We start from the raw sequence: 16752 nt of genomic DNA, 5'->3' as shown, positions 1-16752 counted from the left end.
TATATTTGAAAAAATCATAAGGTATGGCATAGAAATAAAAAAAAACACACAATGTCAATGTGACTTGTGCACCCGACAAAGATGTCTTGTGTACTCCGAAAACTCTGCGTGCAACGAGCACTTTAATTGAATTATGTATAATTTCTAACATGCGTATTTGTACTGTGTAATGAAACATGATATGGGCATCAGCTATAGTTCAGATGGTAAATGAGGTTGTTGCTCACAGTATGAATCAAAGACAATCGTGTACCATGGTTGCAGGACCACTTTTAATAGATAACTGACGCGTGAATCTCTCTCTACTAACTGGTAATAACAGATGAAGCGCCATTTTGAACATTAACAACATTGTGTGTCAAATGTAAAAATATACAGTGTACATGTAAGCACTTTTGAGTAATGTTAGAAAATTCGAATTTTGGTATCCACGTACGGCGATGCCCAAGCTGTACTATTACAAAAAAAAGAAACACAGGATGACTTCACAAAAAATATTACTGAAATGATTAATAATTGGACTTAGCCATAATTCGCATACGTACCGTTTACACATTTCGGTTAGGCCATTCCGCCAAAGAGCCACTCCAGTTACAAATGATGATCTCGCTGCATCAAGTACAATCCACAATAATTCACCGGTTGTGTAAATAGTAATCGTAAAATGTTAACGACGTTTAGCTTTGCTGCCTTTGTTATCTCAGAGCGTGGTTCAGCCGTGCACATTGGCCCCATTCCTTGCCGAAATGTGAGTGGTCTGCTGTATTATATGTTTCAAGAGAGTAGATGAGTATAATGGATGCGTGTATAGTGTAGTGTTACGAGCGACTTGTATGACGATGGTGATGGATGAAGGAGAGGATGAAAACCGGTGCCGGCACATAGCCCACTCTTTTTGTTCAGCATCAACGTTCTTGCCAAGATGAATGTCTCCGTCTGAGGGAGCGATCACGATTAAGAGTGTCACACTCCCTCACTTCATGAGACACCACGGAGAGGTGTGGAAACTAACCCAGGACATTGGCGCAAAGGGAATAATTAGGAAGCCTATGCCACCGCCTCTCCTACCCTTTTTCGCTAAATACTGTCAGCGAAATTTTTATCTCAGAATAGCCTCAGAAACCATAAATATGTAATCGCTTCTCTGAGACAAAGATTACTAGCTGCACAGATTAGCGTTCATCGTATTTGGCTCTTCTGCGAACCTTACAGAACTAGCACTCCTGGAAGGAAGGATATCATCGCACACTCCGCTGCAAAGTGAAAATCTCTTTTTGGAAACATCCCTCAGGCTGTGATGCTGACACGGTAGCTCAGCGTGTTCGGTCAGAGGGTTTAGCTACCCCCTGTAATAAAAAACTGAGTGAACAGATCAACGAATAACCAGAACGGGTGTCGTCGGACGTCCACCACGAACAAATTCAACGAACAGTATAGAACAAAAAAAAAAAAAAAAAAAAAAAAGGTAGAGAGCTTGCGCATGAAAAACAAAGGTCCCGAATTCGATTCTCGGTCCGGCACCCAGTTTTAATCTGCCAGGAAGTTTCAGTTCTACTGTGATTGCATAAAAAGATGAAGAAAGTAGACATTGCTGTCACGTGTCTCGTACGACCGTTATTGCTCGAGTTCGACCTTTTATTTTGAAAGCTGTGTGAGTGCCAGAAATGCACTGTTGCATTGTATGGACGACCGTATTCCGAGATTCCATGCTGCGCATTAGGTTGATTAAAAAGTTGTGATTAACTCTTGTGTAGGCTTTGTCTGAATCGATGAGAGTAATGCAAACTTTGCTTTGCCGGCCCTCGTTATTGTGCTATATCCCGATGTTCGGATAAAAAAATTAAACATGGAGCCTCCTTTATCACACTTGTTTGATGCTGACGGATTGTCTCGGAGAGACATCCTTGTACCCAGTTGCAAAACAGCTGTCTCCATAATTTAAAATAAATATTGAACACTGTTACCGGTGAATAATTTTGGATTTTTGGCACTAACATTAAAAAACCTTGTCATCAGATTATTTCAGCGTAGATATTTGTCAGCTGCGGGCCAATCAGATACAAGAGATGCAAGTAAAATCGAAATGTATGGAAAGAGTTTGATTCGTTACATCTCTGTGGCTGTGTTATCTGACACCTTCCAAAAATTACCTGGTACGGGCTGTAATTTTCGCTTTATTTCTTGTGATGTCTGTTGAACGCGACATATTGCCATTGCCTCTCACAGAACTGACAAATAATATTCCAGTGTTCCATTTCTCCAACGGGCTCTTTCTTTCGCAAACAAAATAAGGCAATCTTTGATTTGTGGTTTTATGTATTACGTGCTCCAGGTCACCAGTTTTGTGTACCTGGAATGTAAGCGTAAGCAGTTGTTCCTCGTTTTTCCTTCTGTTGTCTGTGTTTCCGATTCGTTTAGGATGTCTATATTCACCTGCAACACTCATCATTCAAGGTACGTTTTCTGTTGTACAAATACGGCCTGGTCCCGGCGGAGGTTCGAGTCCTCCCTCGGGCATAGGGGTGTGTGTTTGTCCTTAGGATGATTTAGGTTAAGTAGTGTGTTAGCTTAGGGACTGATGACTTTGGCAGTTAAGTCCCAATGGATTTCACACACATTTGAACTTTTGCTGTACATATCTAGTAGAAAGTGGTAAGCTGAGTGATCGTAGCAGCTCAGTGGCCTCGTTTCTTCTACGTGACACAATGATCGGCATCGTTGTTAATATACATTCTGTTTAGACTGCTTCTGGAGGTGTGATACAAACGTATATCTATTAAAACCTGAAGTTTATGGCAAAAATTTAAATAGGAACTTAAGGCAAAATTCATTAATACATAACAGAAATCTCCTACAATGACAATTTTGTTGTATGCTTTATCATTAAATGTGCAACTCATATACGTTCATGATTAACGTATCCTGCTATGATGACAGACGCCTCGCCTAACGACTCACCGTGTTTTTCTTCACGGCCGGGCATCCGAAAGCACCTTTGACAGCTCTCTCCTTGGAACACACCTCTGTTATAGACGCCAGTTTAAAGGTTACTTACAGCACCGCCACATATCGGAACTTTATGAAACTATAGGGGTTGAAGTGGGAATATTCCAAAATGCCCCACAGCAATTTAGGAATTTTTTCAATAAAAATTAACCAAGCAAAATGGTATTCTGTTACTTATTGAACTCTCGTCGTAGGATTATTTATTTGGTTCACTGTCTTCCACTCGCCACTTGCATTTGTATCTAACATATGGTCAAGCTCCTTGTAGAGATTAGTTTTCAGTGCAGCATTTGAACATTGCCAGTCATCACGAAGAAAGTTCGGAAGTTTTCTAGTGCCACGGTTGAGTAGGTCTAAGGACCGCAGAGAACAGACGGAGACTAACATGAGAGTGTGCACTTTACAAATGTATCTGTGGTAGGCAGCAGCGGCGGGTTAAATATGGTGCTGGGGACTCAATATTTGCACCAACACAGCATAGACGTCGTTTCTGTATGCTGAACGAGATAGATATCCGTCTGTGAGATCGTTCGACTTTCAAGTACAGCAAATGTAGCTATGGACGGATTTCACTTCTGCTGCCAAATTTTTCTTCTCTGGAGGAAGTATGGACTGGGGTTCACACAGCCGTCATGAGACCGAAAGACAAAATAAGCTGTCAAATTCAAACACAAGCTTACCATTTAGTCACCTGATAGATGCGTCTTGTGTGAACTACCTACTGTTGGTGTTTTTTTCCGACCGAATACACGGAAACAGGAAAATTATAATGACGACACAATAACGCTAAGAACACAATACTTTATGTATTACAGAATAGAAAATCGAGGATGGAAGAATCATTCCATCCTAAATTTTTCGTTCTCTGCTTTTGGTCAACGGGTTTTCTTCCATCCCCTAGCCCAGGACTGCTTTCTGAAGCATTACTATCGTCAGTGTCCGCCCTTCTTGATCTTCTTTCCTGTATTTCATTTGTCGCCTTCCAAACCGCACCACATGTTCTACTTACGAGCCACACTGTATCAACCGTCTCGACATTCCTCCCGCCAATATTAGTAATACTAGAACTTCAAATTGATCACTCTTACTGCGTCACTCTCGAGCATTTTCGTGTGCTATTTTCAGTACATTCTTAGCACACACGAACTTGTACCTCATCCTCAAGATCTCCCTTCCCGCTCGCATCACTCATTTTCCTCTTTTATTCCAGTTCGCACATACTAACTGCACCTGACCTAGTCACATCTGCTGTTCCCCTTCTTCACACTTAACAGCCTACAGACCTGCAACCCACATTTCTATTTTTTTATTTATTTGTTCTTTGATATCATTGTGTTTTCGTGTCGATATGAGTTTGTTTGCGCCTTTCGCTATCGGCCTACTCTCCAAGGTTTCATCCTGTTTCCCCTGTTTCATACATTATGTATTGATATATACACTCCTGGAAATTGAAATAAGAACACCGTGAATTCATTGTCCCAGGAAGGGGAAACTTTATTGACACATTTCTGGGGTCAGATACATCACATGATCACACTGACAGAACCACAGGCACATAGACACAGGCAACAGAGCATGCACAATGTCGGCACTAGTACAGTGTATATCCACCTTTCGCAGCAATGCAGGCTGCTATTCTCCCATGGAGACGATCGTACAGATGCTGGATATAGTCCTGTGGAACGGCTTGCCATGCCATTTCCTCCTGGCGCCTCAGTTGGACCAGCGTTTGTGCTGGACGTGCAGACCGCGTGAGACGACGCTTCATCCAGTCCCAAACATTCTCAATGGGGGACAGATCCGGAGATCTTGCTGGCCAGGGAAGTGGCGGTGCGGTCCCCTACGGCACTGCGTAGGATCCTACGGTCTTGGCGTGCATCCGTGCGTCGCTGCGGTCCGGTCCGGTCCCAGGTCGACGGGTGCGTGCACCTTCCGCCGACCACTGGCGACAACATCGATGTACTGTGGAGACCTCACGCCCCACGTGTTGAGCAATTCGGCGGTACGTCCACCCGGCCTCCCGCATGCCCACTATACGCCCTCGCTCAAAGTCCGTCAACTGCACATACGGTTCACGTCCACGCTGTCGCGGCATGCTACCAGTGTTAAAGACTGCGATGGAGCTCCATGTGCCACGGCAAACTGGCTGACACTGACGGCGGCGGTGCACAAATGCTGCGCAGCTAGCGCCATTCGACGGGCAACACCGCGGTTCCTGGTGTGTCCGCTGTGCCGTGCGTGTGATCATTGCTTGTACAGCCCTCTCGCAGTGTCCGGAGCAAGTATGGTGGGTCTGACACACCGGTGTCAATGTGTTCTTTTTTCCATTTCCAGGAGTGTATATATGTATATATTCTACATAGTGATAAACTATGTGATCGGAAGTATCCAGACTCCCCCAAAAACATACGTTTTCATATTAGGTGCAGTGTGCTTCTATCTGCTTCCAGGTACTCCATATCAGCGACCTTAGTAGTCACTCGACATCGTGAGAGGGCAGAATGGGGCGCTCCGCGGAAATCACGAACTTCGGACGTGGTCAGGTGATTAGGTGTCACTCGTTTCACGCGTCTGTACGCGAGATTTTCACACTGCTAAACACCCCTAGGTCCACTGTTTCCCATGTGACTGAGAAGTGGAAACCTTAAGGAACGTACAGCACAAAAGCTAACTCGCCGACCTCATCCGTTGACTGACCGAGACCGCCAAAAGTTGAGGAAGGTGGTAATGTGTAATAGGCAGACATCTATCCAAACCGTCATACAGGAATTCGAAACTGCATCGACACCTGCTAGTACTATGACAGTTACGCGGTAGGTGAGAGAACTTGGATTTCAGGTCGAGCGGCAGCTCGTAAGCCAGACATCACGCGGTAGATGCCAAACGACGCCTTGCTTGGTGCAAGAAGCGTAAACATTGGACGAGGGAAAACGTTGTGTGGAGTGACGAATCACGATACACAATTTGGCGATCGGATGGCAGGTTGTAGGTTTGGCGAATATCTGGTGAACGTCATCTGCCAGCGTGTGTAGTGCCAACAATAGAAAATAGATCAAATGCCTCTAAGCACTATAGGACTTAACATCTGAGGTCATCAGTCCCCTAGACTTAGAACTACCTAAACCTAACTAACCTAAGGATGTCACGCACATACATGCTCGAGGCAGGATTCGAACCTGCGACCGTAGCAGCAGCGCGGGTCCCTGACGGAAGCGCCTAGAACCGCTAGGCCATAGTGGCCGCCACTAACAGTAGAATTTGGAAGTGGTGGCGTTATGGTGTGTTTGTGTTTTTCATGGACGGGATTTGCACTCCTTGTTGTTTTGCGTGGCTCTATAACAGCACAGGCGTACACTGATGTTTTAAGCACCTTCATGCTTCCCACTGTTGAAGAGCAATCCGGGGATGGTGATTGCATCATTCAACGCGGTCGAGTACCTGTTCATAATGCTCTCCCTGTGGCGAAGAGGTTAAACGACAATGACATCCCTGTAATGGACTGGCCTGCACAGAATCCTGACCTGAATCCTATGGAACACCTTTGGGATCTTTTGGAACGACGACTTGTTGCCTGGCCTCACCGACCGACGTCGATACTTCTCCTCAGTACAGCTTTCCGTGAAGAATGGGCTGCATCCTCCAAGAAACCTTCCAGCACCTGAATGTACGTATGTCTGCGAGAGTGGAAGCTGTCATCAAGGCTAAGGGTGGGCCAACAGCACATTGAATTTTAGCATTACCGATGGAGGGCGTCTGGATACTTTTGATCACATGGTGCACAGTGTGAAGAGGAGACTAATTAGCAACATGATAAAAATAGACTTTTCCACGCACAGAATCCGGCAGCAACTCCTCAAGAAAACTAAAGAATGGTCTACCACCCCTACTGTACTTCCCTTCATCTTTGGCGTTGCATTCATTCGATAAACAAGACCAGAGAATCTTGGTTCAACTGCCTCCGGGTTACGCACTACAACGTGCAGGTCCTAATGGGTCAGAATAAGTCATAGCGGTGGACGTAGATGTAGCTGGATAGCACGTTCGCAAGTGAAGATTGCAACGAAGGCCCCCAAATGGAGATTTCATTCATCCATCACCAGAGGTCGCAGCATACAGATTTAATAAACGTGTTTTGGAGAACACATGACAAAACTAGTTAAAAAACTGAAAACATGAAACCAAATTATCCAAAATCTATATTTTACAACCTGGGGGACGTCAAAAACCACTCTGTGTTCTTCTACCCTGGGCCTTGTCTTCTGAAGCGCAGCGTATTATACCCCATTTTGGATAAAGAGCCACTTGCGCAAATAATTTACGTTTATATTAATAACACAAAGAAAAAGGTTGCTGGTGTCAGCGAGTGAAATCCTAAGCAGTGGCTACCAGTGCTAATTCACATTCCACCTCCTCAATTACGACACATACATCTCTCACGAGCGAGACGAAAAAGTCACTGATAACAGAAATCTGCCAGTCCATTACGATATCGGTAATACCAATCATAATCGCCTCCGCTCTAGACAACTACTAAAACCACACAGCAAAGACCACTGTGGGAGATGTGTTAAACTGTACCAATATATGCACTCAGTACAGGACTGGACAAATAATAGCCTGAAACCACAGTGATTTGACCTGCCATGCAAAACATGGTTAATGCTAGACAGAAATAAAACCGAACATAGCATATGTGCACACATTTTACACAAATGGGGTAAGCAGCCATCTCCACTTTGCGACTGCAGAGAGCCAGAGCCATCAGAGACAACTTCCGTCCAACGTGATATGCTAGTAGACCAGAAGACTTGGTGCTGGCAACAGTATAGTCAACAAGCAGTTTTTGATGTTGATGAGCAACAGTCATACAGCAACTTTTAATGACCAAACTGCCATTTGACTGTATTGTTGTTTACTAAGTTACGACCCAGGTTTCGTCATTTTATGTCATTTTCGAGTGACTTAGTTTATGTCATTAAATGTTCTGCAATATACTTTAATAGTATAACCTCAATCACTTAAAAATGGCGTAAAAGGCCGAAACCTGGACATAACTAAATAATCAACAATACAGTCAAATGTCGGTGCAATAGCAATAGACTACATAAATTCATTACGTTTTATATCATATTTTACATTCTGTTATTACTTCTATACAGGGTGTCCCATACCAGTTGCTGCAAACGTCAAGGAGTTGTAGAGTGTGCCTTGAGGACAAATCGACGATGGCAACCCTTGTCAGGAAACGTCATACAGTGACGCTAAAGGGTGACGAAATTACAGGCGCCAGCGCATGTCACTAGGCAACCCTTCCATCAGCTAATCTGACTTTGTACGCCGACGGACCGTAGGCGAAACGCCTCGGAATGTTGTTTTGTCAGTGATCGCGGCTGAATGGCACGATCGCTAGTGGGACGGATGGAGCTAGCTATTGCGTAGAAAGGCCTTGTCTCCTGTGAATGCAATGATCTGTTACCTCGGTGGATGACGGTTTCGGACACTGGTTTCCATCGTCAATGTATTTGCTCTTGCAGCGCACTAAGATCTATAATGTTTCTAGATATATAGGAGAAAAATGAACTACAGATGAAAGCAGAACTGGAAAGAGTCATCTGCCATGGCAACAGAACATCGCATTCCTAGGAAACCATGACTATTCGCAGCCGCTAGTTCTATCCTCTCCACTGGCGATCGTGGCAATAAGTCGCTAACAGTGCATAACGAACGACATTGCGAGACGATCCGATTACAGCCCACCAGCGTACATAGTCACATTTGCTGCCGAAGGGGTTGCCTAGTGGCAGGCGCCGGAGCCAGTAACTTCGACGCTCTGTAGCGTCGCCGGATGACGTTTTCGGACACTGGTTTCCATCCCCGATTTGCTACTCAAGACATACTGTAAACTCACTCGACGTTTGCTGCAACATTTCTGGCACGCCCTGTGTAAGTATTTCATTAATGTGTCAAAAAGCTGTACGATAACTAAATAAAGAAGTAAATAGAAAATGCAGTATATTACAACTCCGAGAGCCACCCTTTGACATAGCAGTTCTAGTGGAAGTTTGTGACTCGAATAGGTGCTCCAGAAATGCTCCAATGTCTCTCTCTCCCTCCCTCCCTCCCTCCCTCCCTCCCTCCCTCCCTCCCTCCCTCCCTCTCTCTCTCTCTCTCCCTCTCTCTCTCCCCAGGATGTTTATAATTTTACTTCCTGTAAGGGGTAGTCAAATGAATCGAAGCAGACGGACAAACAGTACGTAATTTGTTTATTATTTCAAAAGTAATCACCATAAATGTTAATACATTTATGCTGTTGTAAGATAATGTCCATGGAAAAGTGTTTGCTACTGCCTATGGAAACATGAATCAGTCAGGCGTCACTAGCAAATTGACCGTCGCGAATGTCTTCTTCAGGGCTCCTAAAATGTAGTAACCACACTGGGAGAGATCGGTAATGGAGGTTGTGTTATGGCTTGCCAGCGAAACTTCTGCAGCATAGTCGAAACAACAGGCTCGCTACCTCCGGGGGAGTCTTGATGACCTTGTTCTTTGACTGCAAGGGCGAGTTGGTCATTTGGTCACTGACTTTCGGGAACACGGCACTACAGTTAACGCACAGCTGTACCAAGACTGTACAAAATGGAAGCAAGTCACCAAGTCCAAATCCCTAGGAAAGTTGACGAAGGGCGTCAGTCCGTTGCAGGAAAATGCCCGCCCACGTATTGCCAGGGAAGTTTTAATTACGCTGCAGAAGATCTGCTGGAAAGCCCTTACTCATCCACTTCACTATCCCTAATTTCTACACGCGATTTGCCTATTCTTGGAGCCTTCAAGAAAGACGTTCTTTATGCCCGATCTGCTTCGTAGGCAACCGCAAACATTTTTCCATGAAGGCATTGACCGTATCTTGAAGCTTTAGGATAAATGCATTAACAGTCATGGCGATTAATTTTGAAATAATGGTTTACTGTTTTACCATCTGCCTCGTTGTGATTTAACTGGTTCTTACATTTCAAGGTTCTCGTACTAGAGAAATTACCCTTTCCAGTTGATATCACCCAGTATTTTCACATTTCATTTCCTTCCCTTGAACATGAAAACAGCCATGCTTCTGATGAAAAAGAAAATCACGTTAAACAAAAACAGCAGCGTCTAATAGAAAAGTGGTATTCGCGTGGTACACGTTATGAGCAGCCGCGCTAAAGTTTTTAGTCAGAACAAATATTATCCGAGGCACTAAAAAGTACTGTGAATGCTCAGGGAATGTTAAGTGCTCCGCTTGCCTCCCCTTATGACTAACAGGCCCGGAATTAAACCGTTTTAAGGGTGAGAACAGAGCGCGCAGCACCCCCTCTGTGAGGGCGTCCGACAGCAGTGCTGCGACGGGCGTTTTGTGCCTTTTGTCAATAAACGGCCATTTAAAGCGCTTTCTGCCGCCCGGGACATCAAACAGCGGCGGCAAAAATGACGCCGCCGCCGGCGACACAAAAGTGAGATCGCGCCGCGAAGCATCTGTTGTCGCCGCGAGAGAGACGGACAGAGGGAGAGAGAGAAAGAAAGAGAGAAAGAGAGAGAGACAGAGATAGTCCGACAAAGCGGAGACCTTCCAGCTTTCCAGTTTCGCGTGTCGACATCTAAAAACACGTCTCCCCTAACGTCAAAGATCCAACACAATTCAGCAAATGCTGGCATTGTAGCAGAAGCAGCTTGTTGAACCGTGAAATCACGCAGTACTCGTGAATGCTGCTAGCAAATTAAAACAGAGCAGATGTATGTGAATACGCCCTCGACGTTTATGGAGGATGCTGCACACGTTTCATTCTGTTTATTACTGTTGCTGCTACGGTTATTCCTCCTGCACAGCATACGCTCTTTCATTTTCTGTAAGTAGCGCTCCTCAGCTTTTACAAAATACATTTTTTATGCCCAGCCACAACAAAGCTTCCAAAACCTTTGTAGAACCGCAAATAGTTTCGACACTGCGTCCTCTTGTGACCGACTTTAAAATTCTGAATTGGTGTATACCACGCACAGAAGGCGTAATTGTTACATAGGGTTAAGGCATTGAATAAGCAGTTGAACGGAGTGTATAGTTTCTTAAGGAGAGGTTATGAGATGAATAGCAGCGAAAGTAGTACAAGGCTAATGGGAAGCCGTCGAATTAAATCAAATGGTGGTGAGGGAATTAGCTCAGTACATGAGACACGGAATGTAGTAGATCAGTTTTTCTAAGTCGGTAGCAAGTAACTGACGACAGTCGAAGCAGAGAAAATAGCAAGAAAAGCATTTCCGAATAAGAAGAATTTTTAACATCTAATGCAAATTTATGTGTCACGAAGAATTTTCTGGGTATCGGAATGGAATGTAGCCTAGTACACAAGTGAATCAGGGACGATAATCAGTTCACAGAAGAAGACAATAGAAGCTTCTTAAATTTGGTGCCCAAAAGAAAGATGAAGATTAGTTAGGTAGATTTAATAAATAATCAGGAGGTACTTGTTCCAACTGCAAAAAACCATTAATGGTCACATGCGAATGCATCAAGGAATAGTCGATTTAACAAGGGAGGGAAGGGATGGGGAGGGGAGGGAGGGAGGGAGGGAGGGGGAATAATTGTTAATGGAGACATACACTTCACACAACAAGCGGTTTCTAATAGATGTACGTTGCGCTTGCCATGTAGACATAAAGAGGCTAGCACAGAACAAACTAGAATGGAGAGTTCCGGTTTACTGATACGTAGAGACGTGCCCAAATGACTCTGCTCACTTCTGTGAAGTACCTTTTCTGACAGCGATACAACACACAAAAGACGGAATTTATTCTCAGAAATATGACAAGCGATGTCTATATCTCCTTCTGACCGTATTGAGTCTCCATCTGTATCCCTACATTTGTTAGTGATTTCTTAACCCCTCTACACTATGTTCTTCTACTTATCAAACATCCTTCACGCGATACTGAACAAACAGTTCGCATACGATCGGTCGCATATGTTTCCTGTTTCACGCAGAAGCGATTATTTTTGGATGAATTTCGCTTTTTTTCCCCTTGGCTACGGTTTTCATTTCCACGAACCACGACAATGTTGCTGCAAGCTTTAAATGTTGTAATACTCTCCTGCCCCGAAGCCACTGATATGGTCGCTTTTATCTCATCCCATCTACAAAAATTATAGTCAGATATACAGATGATCGAATTCCTAATTTAAAATACATTTTGAACAGACAAGTGCAGCTGTTTTGTAATACATGTGTGGAGTTGATACAAGAAGGTATTTACGTTTGCTTCAAATACTATAACTCACTTTGTCTTCGTAATATTATTTAGTTGGAAAGGCAGTTACAACCGATGTTGTAATTACGATCCAATCATTCGTTAGATACTTTTAAGTTCAGAGATTGAGCCGTTTCTGACTGAAATGAGGTTGCTGATTTTTGGTGATTTTGAACATTCTGTTTCTTAGCTACATGTTAGTTCTTTTTGGAAATATATCGATTTCACTTACATTTAACCTCCGTAACTGTGACTCATAATTTACTGTTAACATGATTTTCATCATCCAGTAAGAGTCTAGTATAATGACATCATGCCATATTCAGGAAGTTCCTGACAGACTAACACTCATTGACTACAGACATAAATTGCCAACGATTAATTGCACGTAACAGCGCATGTAGAATTGTTACAAGACAGTATTCACTCACGTCAATTTCGTATGCGTTGTCCGAAGTGAATGTCCGTCAATGTACGGTGAGATATTTCCGCCGAATTCAGTTACCGGTGTTGCAAGTTTTTAGTTACGCATTGTCGAAAGAAAACGAAGTATAGCAAATGAAAGTTTCCTATATACAATACATCTGTTTCGAGTCTGTAATTTTAATCTTTAGGAGCAGCAGGTAGACTGGACAAAACGAATTAATAGTACAGTTACTGTGAGAAGGAGCTGATTGCGAATACTTATACTCCATAGTGATTGCTGTAATGTTCCTTCGTCCGAAGTCCTGTCAGCCTCTATAACATGAGAAGCAGTATTCATTAATGTTACAAGTAAGTCGTCTGTTTTACGAATGATTGTTGATAAATGATCGTTACAGCTGTTATTGGAAAAGGTATTTGTTTCCAGTGTCTATGGATCAGATGTTTTTTTTTTTTTTTAATTTTTGTTCTCTCCTTTGCTTCAGTAAGTACGTAGTTGTCTGATCTACATTTTCTAACTAGCCAGTTCGTCTTGTGACTAGATCCGCCGAACCCTTATGTAGTCTAAGCGAGAATTCGAATGTAATTGCTAGTAATAGTTCCGATGTCGTTACAGCTAGAAATTTGGCTGGAATTTCTTAATTTGATTAAAAGATAATTCACTTCGACTGGTTTTTAATATGTACTAATTGACACTTCGAAACTGTGAGTTTTCACAGACAAACTCTTAATTAAAACTTAAATTTAGACAAAAAATTTACTATTATTATTATGATTATTATTGTTATTGTTAACAAACTTTTGCGTAATGAAATTTTTGGAAAGTGTATCCATCGTGCATCATTTACTCACCAGTCTGGTCGTAGCGGAAATGCTTAATCAGAGAATCAACAGAACCACAAAAATATGATGGAAGTATTCCGCTGTCGCAAGGTTCCACAGATTAGTCGACCGCAGTGTTACTGTAACAGGGACTGGTGACGCTTCTACCCACTAACCGTGAGCTTTTAGCGTGATTGAACACTCTGCGACACTTGAAAGTGTACGCACAACTGTCTTGAAATCATTCATTAGTCACCACTGCACTTGTTTACTGTAAAGTCGACCCCGTTTCCAACAACAGCCACTGCAGGCCAAGTGCAATAATATCGTGGTCGGGTTACCGGCTGCTTCGGAGCTGTGGACGATATGGGCACAGTCAGTGAGTCAAGATTTAAAAGTGCACACTCGTTCTGTTAACACTAGGCAGAGGATGGCCATCAGACTACACTACCCTACCGCACGGAATAATTCACTCACGCTACCAGTCTTGGTGCCTCATTAGCACCATCTTCAGATCCCTATACACGAACTGCGATAAGCCATATACTCGTTTGCGCTTACCAAAGGAACACCGAGAAAGGTGGCGTACTGATTAGCACAATGGACTCGCATTCGGGAAAACGACGGTTCAAATCCGAGTCCGGCGGTCCTATTTAGGTCTTCAGCGATTTTCCTATTTAAAAAAAAAAAAAAAAAAAAAAAGCCACTCAGGAAAATGCCGGGATGGATCCTTTGAAAGAGCACGGCCGACTTCCTTCCCCACCCTTCCCTAATCCGATGTAACCGCTGACCTCACTGTTTGGTCCGTATCCCCCAAATCAGCCACCTGACTAAAGAAACCACTATATGAAAAAGATTTCCAATAGACGTGAACACCTCAAACATCGAACAACAGCTCAGGTTTGTCCTTAGGTGTGAGAAGCGTCAACGTCTATTGTGAAGATGTCTACAGAAACCAGTGATGATATAGTGATTCCTTTTCGCTTACAGGGGCGCGAAGATGGTGATAATGAGGCATCGAAACTGACAGCGGAAGTAAATTATTCCATATGTTTACGGCTATTTGACATCTGTTTTCTGCAGGTTATCGGCGATCCACAGTCTCTTTCTTCCATTCATAAACGACAAAATTACTGAAATTAATTTGGAGACAGTCGTTCTTCTGTGTAAGTATTTAATTGACAATAATTTTTATAAATACGTGCAGTCGTTTGCGACAGTATACTTACTCAATATGGTGACAAGGTGAAAAAAATCTCTAGTAGTGATATACCGCGCAGCGTCTTAAATCTTCAACACAATTTCCAGCAACGTTTCGGTAGCAATGGTGTTTCATTAGTCAGCGGTTGTACAAATACACTGCTGGCCCAAGCTGAACTTGAACACCGCTGTTGCGCTTAACATAAGACAATGTTCCAGCCGTTTAATTCATTCAATCTCTGACATCACAGTGTTTGAAACGACGATCGAAAGAAAATGACACCTGAAGACAACATCAGAAATTTCACGTAACCGTTGGTGACAGTTTTATTAGGGTGCTGCGCACGTCTCTTTTTCATAACGTTGCTTGATCGCTAACAACAGCCCATTCGTTAAAAATTTTGTTTGTCAACACGATTCAGGCATTTCAGCGTTAGGACTGAATTCATTTGACGTACTACTATATTTTTAAATGGACACACAGCCATTTGACCGTATTGTTGTTTACTTAATTACGACCCAGGTTTCGGACGTTTGTGACATTTTCAAGCGATTGAATTCATGTCATTAACAAATATTGCAGCTGTCGTAATTAAATAATCAAGAGGACAGTCAAATGGCGGTGTGGTAATTTAAGAATTATTGTATGACTCTTCCTCAGCAACATCGGTAGCTGTTTATACTACTATACTCTAACGAATTTTTTATACGGCCTTCGGATGATGAACTACACCAGAAACGAATAAACAAATGTTTAATGCTAGTCAACTGTTGTCATTAGCGATCAAATAAAAAGATGTTCAAAAAATACGATGGTCAGTACTCATGTAATGATTGAAGTCCTTCCTGTGGTAGCATTAGTTAGTTGAAGAAATCGTAAACGATACTCGAAGAACATTTTTCCACGTAGGGCTTACTTTGCTTTGTAGTATGTAGTATGTTTTGTAGTATGTTTCGCATTATGCCTACTACCTGAGCCCGCATTTTATTCTGTTACTCGCTCCTGTGTACGCGAGCGCGTTGTGCACATCTTGGTGTCTCTCGCGCCCGTCTAGATAAGATAACCTGAAGATGCGTAAATAAGGCGAAACGCGTAGTTGAAAAACAAAAAACTAAAATTGCAGCCAAGGCGGTTTTTAACCAATGCTATGTAGTAAACAATGAATCGCGTCGACGGAAAGCAAGTATATAAGGGATTTTTTGTACGGCCCTTCTGATGATGATCTATGCCCGAAACGAATAAACGAATGTTAAAGTGTTGTCATTAGAGATAAAATAAAACGATGTTCAAAAAATACAATGGCCAGTATACACATAATGTTTCCAGGCCTTCCTGTGGTAACATTAGTTCATTGAAAAAATCGCAGATGATACCCGAAGAATATTTTTCCACGTAGGGCTTACTTTGCTTTGTAGCATGTAGTATGCTTTGTATATATATAAATAGTATGCTTTTTATATATAAATAAATGAAAAACAATTGGTGGTGGCTGTATCAATGATAAATGACTCGGGCAATTATCTGATATGGACGATCAGCAACATGTACATGTCAGATTTAAGACAGTTGAGGAAAAAATGGAGAGGATGCTTCAGATTAGAAACAAAGTAAAGATGAAATACGGCGGTGAAGTCGGAAGGTAGTCGTAGGTGGCGGGGTACTCACCGGTGAAGTCCGCGGAGGCGACGAGCGCAGCAGCGGCGGCGCCGGCGGCGAAGATCGCGACCAGGAGCGTGGTGCGCGGAGCCATGTGCGGGCGGACACTGCCACTGCCACATGCCGACTGCCGCCCCCGCCGCCACCGCCGCCGCCGCCGCGACGCCGGGCGCGCGCCACTGTGCATGCGCGACCGGCGAGCCGCCTCCGGTCTGCTGGCCTCGCCGTGTCATTCGCCCGCCGGCAGCCGGCTGGCCACGGAGGGGTAGCACGCTACCGGCGTCGGGCGCGCTGCACTCGGCGCATTACCGCCGCGAGCTGTCGGCAGGTGCTCGAGGAACACCTGCTGCCACTTTGTGTCATTAATTTTG

At 43.5% G+C, this 16752-nt stretch overlaps 1 protein-coding gene across 1 annotated transcript in view; it reads right to left on the bottom strand.

The window, feature by feature from the left end:
- The window catches only part of LOC126268175 (opioid-binding protein/cell adhesion molecule homolog), a 2429635-nt gene extending 2413128 nt beyond the window's left edge, over positions 1-16507 (bottom strand). Inside the window, exon 1 of the mRNA XM_049973770.1 lies at positions 16391-16507. Within this exon, the coding sequence (XP_049829727.1) occupies positions 16391-16475 (85 nt within the window). The 5' untranslated portion in view covers positions 16476-16507. The remainder of the gene's footprint in view (positions 1-16390) is intronic.
- Positions 16508-16752: the final 245 nt, after the last annotated feature.

Source organism: Schistocerca gregaria, chromosome 4, assembly GCF_023897955.1.
Source record: "Schistocerca gregaria isolate iqSchGreg1 chromosome 4, iqSchGreg1.2, whole genome shotgun sequence".
In the NCBI taxonomy this organism is placed as follows: Eukaryota; Metazoa; Arthropoda; class Insecta; order Orthoptera; family Acrididae; genus Schistocerca; species Schistocerca gregaria.
The sequence above is the reverse complement of the archived record's forward strand: the minus strand, read 5'-3'. Positions and strand labels throughout refer to the sequence as shown.